Below are 9,546 nucleotides of genomic sequence, written 5' to 3' on the forward strand. Positions count from 1 at the left end.
TTTTTTATTTTTTTCTATATCTCAAAAAACAACATATTTTAGCATATAGTATACCAAATCGATGGTACTTGAAGTATATTATGACACCCATGTGTCATATACCATATACTAACATGGTATCATTGGGGATCGGTTCATTCCTCGAAAAACACTCGATCCTCTATGATACCATATGGTATATATTATATACAGATAAGGTATCATAGAACGTTGGATCAAGGTATCATAGAACGTTGGATCATTCCTTCAAAAAATACTACTCAGTCTTCAGTGATACTCACATGGTATATCATATACTGACATGGTATCATATGGCAATGATAGTCCATATGATACCAACCTGGTATATCATATAATAATAAGGTATTGTAGATGTTGATTTATTCCAACAACGCTCAATCCGATCCTCATGATGCCCCGGACGGTATATTCATATCTTGCTTGGGTATCATAGAGAACTAGTTTATTTCTTCAAAAAAATAAAAAAATAAAGACTCTCTTTGGTCCTCTATGATGCCCACACAATATATTCATATACTTCTAGCGTATCATAGAGGATTGGTTCATTTCTTCGGAAAAAAAAAATAACACTCCTCGATCCTCTATGATACCTACATGGTATATTCATATACTGCCAGGGTATCATGGAGGACTGGTTCGTTTCTTAAAAAAAAAAAAAAAAAAAAAAAAAAAAGCACTCCTCGTTCCTCTATGATACCCATAAGGTATATTCATATGCTGCCAGGGTATCATAAAGGACTAATTCATTTCTTCGAAAAAAAAACACTCCTCAGTCCTCTATGATACCCACATGGTGTATTCATATAGTGTCAGGGTATCATAGAGAACTGATTCATTTCTTTAAAAAAAAAAAAACACTCATTGTTCCTCTATGACACCCACACGGTATATTCGTATACTGTCAGGGTATCATAGGGAACTAGTTTATTTATTCGAAAAAATCACTCATCGATCCTCTATGATACTCACACGGTATATTCATATACTGCCAGGATATCATAGAGGACTGGTTCATTTCTTCGCAAAAAACACTCATCAGTCTTCTATGATACCCGCACGATATATTCATATAATGCCAGGGTATCATAGAGGGCTGGTTCATTTCTTTGAAAGAAAAAAAAACACTTTTCGGTCCTCTATGATACCCACACGGTATATTCATATACTGTCAGGGTATCATAGAGAACAGGTTCATTTCTTCGGGGAAAAAACACTCCTCGATCATCTATGATACCCATATGGTATATATCATACACTATATACTGACAGAATATCATAGAGAAATGATTATTTCTTTCAAGAAAAACACAACTCAATCCTCTATGATACATACATGGTAAATATTATATACCGACAGACTATCATGGATCATTGACCCGCATGATTTATCATATGATTTCATAAAGTACTGATTCATTCCTTAAAAAAAGAACCCCCTCATCTATGATACCCACAAGGTATATATATATATATTATATATTGACCTGGTATGTTAGAGACTGGTTCATTTCATAAAAAGACACTTCTCAATCCTCTATGATACTAACCCGGTATATATTATAACTGACATGGTATCATAGAGGACTAGTTCATTCCTTAAAATATTTCTCAATCCTCTGTGACACCCACATGGTATATCATATACTAACTTTGAGCTTAATTTTGATATATTAATTTTATATCATTTTAGCAAGTTAAAATTTGTAAAACGAATTACAAAAAAAAAAATTAAAAAAAAAATAGAGTTATAGTTTAGATATAACTTTTATTTTCATTTGCAAAAGAGAAAAAAAGTGTAAGAACATATTTTCTATTAATAATTTAGATTTTAATAAATAAACTAGCGACTTTAGTATTTTTCTTATATAATTTCTTGTTGTTGTCTAATTATTTAATTTTTCTATATTTTTATTAATCTAAAAATAACTAGTTAGTATTTTTATTATGATAGTTTACTTTCATTTTAAAAAGAAAAAAGAAGAAGACAAAGAAAACACAAACAAAAAGAGAAAACAAAACATGACAAACAAAAGCGATTTTTTTTTTGATAAAACGGAAAAGGAATTGGATAAAAGCAAAAGACAAAAAGAAGAAAAGGTCGAAAAGAAAAGGACAAAAGAGTTAAATGAAAAGATAAAGAAAGTTGTATCTGAATGATGTCAGCAAAAATTCAAAACACACTACACGGTTAAAGGGTGGAGTTGGGTTGAGGGGTGTAATAACTTTAGACTAACTGGGTAGAAACAAATTAAATTAGGAGGGGGGCACAAATGAGTAAATATTTGTCTCCAAGAGGTATTTTGTATTGTTTTCCTAATAAATTTTGCACGAATAAAATTATTTTGCGCCGCTATTTAACTTAAACCCAGTAAAAAGTTGTGTAAAAACAACCTTCAATTTAAGAAGTAGGAGTTCAATTCCTTGCGGATTAGACTTCTGCTGCCTTCAATTAATTAAAAATTAAATGATTTATAGTCAATATTATAAAGACTAAAATTAAAACTTATAATAACACAGATATTAAAAGTAATAGTACCCCTTTAATAAAAAAAATATCCCATGTTCATCTTTGGGAGCAAGGAAAAAGAAAACAGATTAAAGATAAATTATAGGATGTGGTGCAACGGATGCGGCTGCTTATTTCTTACCCAAAGGTCTCGACTTGAAAGCTGTGGGTATAGAAAAATCTTTAATAAGGAGTGTTTCCCCCGAGTGGGGCCTTACAAGACGTGAAACCGGATATAATTGAGCTTCAAGGTGAATTCCGAATATCGGTGGGAAACGAAAAAAAGATAGATTAGGTTAATACCTTAGGCAGTAATCCAACAAACAGTCAGCAGAGACAAACAAACACCTTCAAACAAAACCACTGGCATCATTACATAACAAAATTCTCAAACTTTCTTGTTTTTTTTTATTATTTTTTTTTTTTCCTGCCTCACCGCCACAATCCAATTTGTTTTCCTCTTTCATAAAAATTCAATCTTTTCCAAAAAGGGATCTTTTTTACAAATACAAGACTCCTTTCTTTCCCCCTCAAACTCTATAAAAATCCAATCTTTTTCCAAAAGGGGTATTTTACAAATTCAAGACTCCTTTCTTCTCCCTTAAACTCTATAAAAATCCAAGCTTTTCACAATCTTTTCCCAAAAGGGGTATTTTTTTACAAGTTCAAGACTCCTGTTTTTTTTTGTTTGTTTGTTTTTTTTTTTTTTTTTAAATCATGGAGAATATAGAAGAAGGATTGTTATGGAAAGAAAGAGAATTAGTAAACTTGAGATGGGAAGTAATTTGGGAGGAAGTGAAGGAAGTTGGTTATTTGGCTGGACCAATGATAGCTGTGACACTTTCAATGTATTTGTTGCAAGTTATATCAATGATGATGGTTGGTCATTTGGGTGAACTTTCTCTCTCAAGTACTGCCATTGCTCTTTCTCTTGCTGGAGTCACTGGTTTCAGCTTTCTTGTAAGTACCTAAATATTCTTGGATTTAAGTTATATACTGTGAGTGTTAAGTGCAATTTAACTTGGTTATAGTAAAGTTTACACTCTATTTTTCAGGTAGTTATAGTAGCTTAACATGAAGAGTTGCATAGAGTTTAAGTTATATATCCCCACTGTCAAATCACCTTTACCTTTATAACGGGTAGCACATCTTATTTTCAAAATTGCAGATCTCACTTTTAATAGAGAGTTACCTATATATATATTTTAGCGAACCTGATAGTGTTAAAAATTATTACAATATAAATGTTGATGTATACGAGTTAAGCTCAATTTTACCTGTATATATAAATATATATTTTAGGTGACCTGCTGAAAGTTACTTTGGTTAGCCAAACTACAATCCAAGAAACAATCAGCAAGACTAAAAAACACCTATACAAACAAACCAATAGTATCATTACATAACAAAATTGCCAAACTTCTTGTCTTTCTCTGCCACACAGCCACCCAACTTGACTTTTTTCTTTTCTGTTTTCTCCTCTCTCATAAAAATTCAAGTCCTTTCACAATCTTTTTCCAAAAAGGGTTCTTTACAAGGTGTTTCCATAAGGGGTCTCTTTGCTTTCCTCTCCCTTTGTATAAATCTTGAATTTTCACAATCTGTGTCCAAAAAGGGTCTTTTTACAAGTTCAAGACTCCTTTTTATTTTTTTATTTTTTTTATTTTTTAATTTATATGGAGAATATAGAAGAAGGATTGTTATTGAAAGAAAGAGAAAATCATAAGGGTAGTGTTGAATTGAGATGGGAAGTAATTTGGGAGGAAGCAAAAGAAGTTGGTTATTTGGCTGGTCCAATGATAGCAGTGACACTTTCACAGTATTTCTTGCAAGTTATATCATTAATGATGGTTGGTCATTTGGGTGAACTTTCTCTCTCAAGTACTGCCCTTGCTCTTTCTCTTGCTGTAGTCACTGGTTTCAGCTTTCTTGTGAGTACCTATTTATGATCCTTTCTTTGGTTATGTGCATGGACAATCAGAGGCAGAGTCGGGATTTCTATTTTATTGGTTCTGGATTTTAGAACGACTTCAAGCAATAATTTAGTTCTAAATTTGATCTGTACATATTTAATATTAAATGAATATCCTAAAACAATTATACTGTTTGGGCAAAAGCACGGGCATCTACCTCCGTCCCTGCTGACAATATAAGTGCAATTTGACCAATTATAGTAGATTCAAACTCTATTTTCCAGGTAACTATAGTAGGTTAACATGGAGAGTTACAGTTACATAGAATTTAACTTATATGCACCGATTGTCAGGTTAACCTTTACTTTATACTCTATAGCAGGTAACATGTCTTATTTTCAAGTTTAGAAATTTTACTTCGTATTGGAAGTTACCTGTATATATGTTTCAGGTGACCTGATAGTGTAAACTTCCCATCTCTGGTTGTTTCTTGGATTTGGATTTAAGTGTTAGGTGCACACTCTTGGTTTTCAGGAAACTATAGCAGGCTTAACATGAAAAGTTACATAGAGTTTAACCTATATACACTCATTGTCAGGTTACTTTCACCTTTATAATAGGTCACACGCCTTATTTTCAAGATGCAAATCTCACTTTTTATGGGGAGTTACCTGTATATATGCTTTAGGTGATCTGATAGTGTTAAAAATTATTACATTGTCGATGGCGATGTTTATAAGTTAGACTTAGTTACATATAGTTGTTGGTCTACTTGTACACTATCAGTGGAATTTAACTGGTTGTAGCAGGTTCTCGGTCTATAATACATATCGAGTGGATAAAACTTAAACTCTTTCTTCTTTCTGTAACTTGTAATGTGTTATGTTTACAATTTTAGGAACTTACTACAGTATTTTGATGTCTGCGAGGTTGTTATGTTTCAGCATCAGCAGGAATAGAAATGGTCTTTGTGGGTGTCTGGGGAGGGGAAGAAGTGGGTTTTTTTTTTTTTTGGGCGGGTGGGGTGGGGTGGGGGGGGGGGGGTTGAGCGAGGCATTGTATAAACTTTAAGCAATGAAGATATAAAATATTTAGTTGAATAGATTCAATTTGGTTATTCCCTTTTTGGTTGTTCTCTAGCTTTTAGTCTTCACATCAAGAGAGAAATTGAATGGGATTAAGGTAAAACATAAGTAAAGGCCAAGGAGAAACCAAAGAAGAATAAGAATGTGTTTGAACTAGAGTTTAAAGGCAGTCTTTTTTTACTGTTTTATTTTTTCAACTTAGAGGGCATAGTTATAATTCTAGTGTGATTAACAAGCTTTGGTTTTCCACAAAATAGAGCTGATAAGTTTTTCTTTGCTTTATAAATGAACAAACTGTGTAGTAATAACTGTTTTTTAAACCATTTTTTGTGCCTCTCCACTGACTAAAATTTAAATGTGCCGTGTAGTTAGGAATGGCCAGTGCACTAGAAACTCTTTGCGGACAGGCTTTCGGAGCTAAGCAATACCAAAGACTTGGTACTCAAACATATACAGCCATTTTTTCTCTCTTCATTGTTTGCATTCCTCTCACGGTCTTATGGATATATATGGGAAAATTGCTTACATTCATCGGGCAAGATCCTCAGATTTCTCACGAAGCCGGAAAGTTCATTAAGTGGCTTATTCCTGCTCTCTTTGCTTATGCGAATCTTCAGGCACTTGTTCGGTACTTTCAGATGCAAACTATGATTGCTCCAATGCTCATAAGCTCTTGCATTACGATATGCTTCCACATACCGTTGTCTTGGGTGCTAGTGTTTTACTCTGGCTTAGGTAATATTGGTGCGGCGGTGGCTATTGGTATATCGATGTGGTTGAATGTGATAATCCTTGCTTCGCACATGAGGTTGAATTCTGCTTGTGCAAAAACCCGTGCACCAGTGTCATGGGAGATCGTCACGGGAATGGGAGAGTTTTTTCGATTTGCTATCCCTTCTGCCATCATGATTTGGTACTTCCACAACCTCCCTCCGCCTATTTTAATATTTTAATTAAACTTTTTTCGCATGTATTATCGACAAAATTCATGCTACGTGTTGTATTTTGTAGTCTTGAATGGTGGTCATTTGAGCTGCTTATCTTGCTATCCGGGCTATTGCCGAATCCCCAGCTTGAAACTTCAGTGCTATCCATATGGTATGTTCTGAATCTCCCTCGTAAATGATTGGTTCAGTTAGTAATATTATCTAAAAGGTCCTAGAATTGCTAATTTATTGTGACATTCCATTTTGCAGCCTGAACACCATTTCAACCCTTTATGCAATTCCATTTGGTCTCTCTGGTGCTGTAAGGTATGAATTTAATCCCAACTTTTCACGTCCATGTGGGTTGTTTCTCAAATATGTGGATATTGAACTTCCTGTTTACTTTCAGCACTCGAGTTTCTAATCAATTAGGAGCTGGAAATCCTCAAGGAGCTCGTGTATCCGTGGTTTCTGTAATGCTCATAGCAGCCACAGAGACAATATTAGTAAGCACAACTCTATTTGCCTGTCGAAACGTATTTGGCTACATTTTCAGCAACGAGAAGGAAGTCGTGGACTATGTCGCAAGCATGGCTCCTCTTCTCTGTCTATCGGTCATAACTGACAGCTTGCAAGGAACCCTTTCAGGTTAGACTTTTTCCACATCTAGTTACTAGAAGAAAATGTAACACCTACGAGTCTCAGATCCCTCTTGCCGGAAAATTGTACTATGTATATTGGTTAAACTTTTTCCACATCAAGTTACTACAAGAAAAGGTAACAGATACCAGTGGCAGGGCCACATTACGTACCAAAAAGGGGCTCAACTGAATCCCCTTTGCCGGAATATTGTACTCTGTACAGTCAGACCTCTCTATAACAACATTTCACTATAACGGCCAAATATTTTTTGGAACCGATTTTTCATGTTATGTTATATTACATGTTCTCTATAACAACATTTTCGCTGCGGCAGCCCAAAAAATAGCGGAACAAACAACGCCTTTATAGAGAGGTTTGGCTGTATATTGGTTAGACTTTTTCCACATCAAGTTACTGCAAGCAAATGTAACAAATACCGGTGGCGGAGCTACATTTACCTAGGGGGTTCAATTGAATTCCCTTTGCTAGAAAATTGTACGATGTATATTGGTGAATTCTTTCTTAACGTGCGTATATATAAATTGTTGAATCCGCCGCTAACAGATTACAGATACATGTCAAGAACGGGTGTATGACTAATTGTGGTATTATGCATATTCTAGGTGTCGCGAGGGGATGTGGCTGGCAGCATATTGGAGCCTATGTCAATCTTGCTTCATTTTACCTATGTGGAATTCCTATTGCTGCTTCATTGGCTTTTTGGCTCAATTTTCGGGGGAAAGGCTTGTGGGTCGGCGTACTTTCTGGTGCAGCTCTGCAGACTATTCTACTCTCTGTGATCACTTGCTGCACAAATTGGAAAAAACAAGCTGCAATGGCAAGGGAGAGGCTTCTTGCTGATGAAAAATTATCTATTGATAACAGGCTGATGTAATTGGGAGGCCTATAGATGAATTCAACTACACACTATTGAAAGTCTGGAAGGAGTTACAGAAGGTTGAACTAAAAGAAAGAAGAGAGGTTCCAATTTAGTGAAAATTTTACCGGTTGTCACCTTTTTTCGGGGACAGATGTTTAGTAAATGACACTCTTTTTATTTCTCTTGCAACTTGTGACGGTAAACTGAACGATCCGTAGGAATATACTTTTTATGCAATTGAACACTAATGAGATATATTATTAGAGATTCAATCAGAAATTAATATTGTCAAATTAATACCTAATTCACTGTGACGATTTCACTAACTCAACATTGAAACTATTGACAAGATGTCCAGTTCAATCTGTAATAGTGTTATATTTCAAAAAAATTAACACTGAAAAAAAGAAGAGGATCGGAATTCATGAGAAAAAAGAAAGAGAAAAAGGTGGCATAACTATGGAAGTCGTAATTCTTTCATATTAAAACTACTTTTATGAAAAATTTACAAAATTTCTCTAATAAACAAATACTCCTACAACATATGGGGGTTTGACTTCATGCATATGCTAATTAGTACTAGTCCACAAAGACCAAATAATTTGAAGGCTTTTTGTTATTTCATAAGTGGCTTATTATTTATTTTTTATAACTATCTGGTATTTGGAACCCAGATAACTAATCCAGATTCGGGCCGCGTAGGGACCATAACTTGTTACTCCTATTTTTTGATAGAACCCCCTTCACTACTGGAGGGCAGAAGTATAATATACTACTTTGATCCAATAACTTGTTAGGAGTAGGTTTTGGCTATATATTTTTTTACTATCTTCTTTATTGAAATTATAAGAGTAATTAGCAGAAATGAACAAGTAAAAACGGAGAAACAAATAACTTCTCAATGTTTTAATCAACAAGCCATGAACCATTAGATCTTTTTTATACACATGCATTAAAATTTGAATAAGATTTATAGTACTAGATAATGAACATGGCATTAAGGAAAATTCTCTACTTGCTTATACCGACTGACTGGAAAGTGTGTTTATTTTTTCATGATATTGATATTCGCAACCACTCGAGTATATTTCAGACTAAAAGAATATGATTGTTCTTGAAAGTAACTTACTGGATAAGAACGGTATGATTTCAGTCCCTGACGTAGTTCATGTGATGAGATCAAAAGCCTCACTGGACGGAATTCAACAGATTGGCTGTGCCCTCTGTTGTCAACCAAGGAGATCAATTAGCGTTGTAAAAGATGTTCAAATGCCTGAAAGAACATCAAATATTTGTCATTAATTTAACCTTTAAAGATCCAAAGCTGAATGTTAGGCAAAGTTTATTTCTATTTTGAGTGATTGTACACAACCGGAGGCATGCATTCCTTGCATAATAGTCGGTTGTTTGGAAAATCATCATCATCATCTAGCTTTTTTTTTTTTTTTGAAACTGGTATCTGCTAGATCTCCCTAGACCCCACCTGGTGTGATTATACTAGGAATGTTTTTGTGTTGTTGTTGTCTGTATCTGGCAAATCAAACACTTTTATACTCTGGAAGGCATAAGTCAT

At 34.4% G+C, this 9,546-nt stretch overlaps 1 protein-coding gene across 2 annotated transcripts; it reads left to right on the forward strand.

The window, feature by feature from the left end:
* The first annotated feature begins 2,956 nt into the window (after nt 1–2,956).
* Nucleotides 2,957–8,252, forward strand: LOC132067583 (protein DETOXIFICATION 14-like). 2 transcript variants are annotated; one of them, XM_059460853.1, is made up of 7 exons: nt 2,957–3,487; nt 4,210–4,458; nt 5,894–6,438; nt 6,537–6,623; nt 6,722–6,778; nt 6,861–7,099; nt 7,717–8,252. In XM_059460853.1, exons 1-7 carry the CDS (start codon nt 3,245–3,247, stop codon nt 7,986–7,988), a joined length of 1,692 nt encoding a protein of 563 aa, XP_059316836.1. In that variant the 5' UTR covers nt 2,957–3,244; the 3' UTR covers nt 7,989–8,252. The 2 variants fall into 2 exon arrangements, with proteins under 2 accessions (XP_059316836.1, XP_059316837.1); XM_059460854.1 differs by lacking the exon at nt 4,210–4,458 and having other exon boundaries at nt 2,958–3,487.
* The last annotated feature ends 1,294 nt before the right edge of the window (nt 8,253–9,546 follow it).

The sequence above is a fragment of the Lycium ferocissimum genome, chromosome 8 (genome assembly GCF_029784015.1).
Source record: "Lycium ferocissimum isolate CSIRO_LF1 chromosome 8, AGI_CSIRO_Lferr_CH_V1, whole genome shotgun sequence".
In the NCBI taxonomy this organism is placed as follows: Eukaryota; Viridiplantae; Streptophyta; class Magnoliopsida; order Solanales; family Solanaceae; genus Lycium; species Lycium ferocissimum.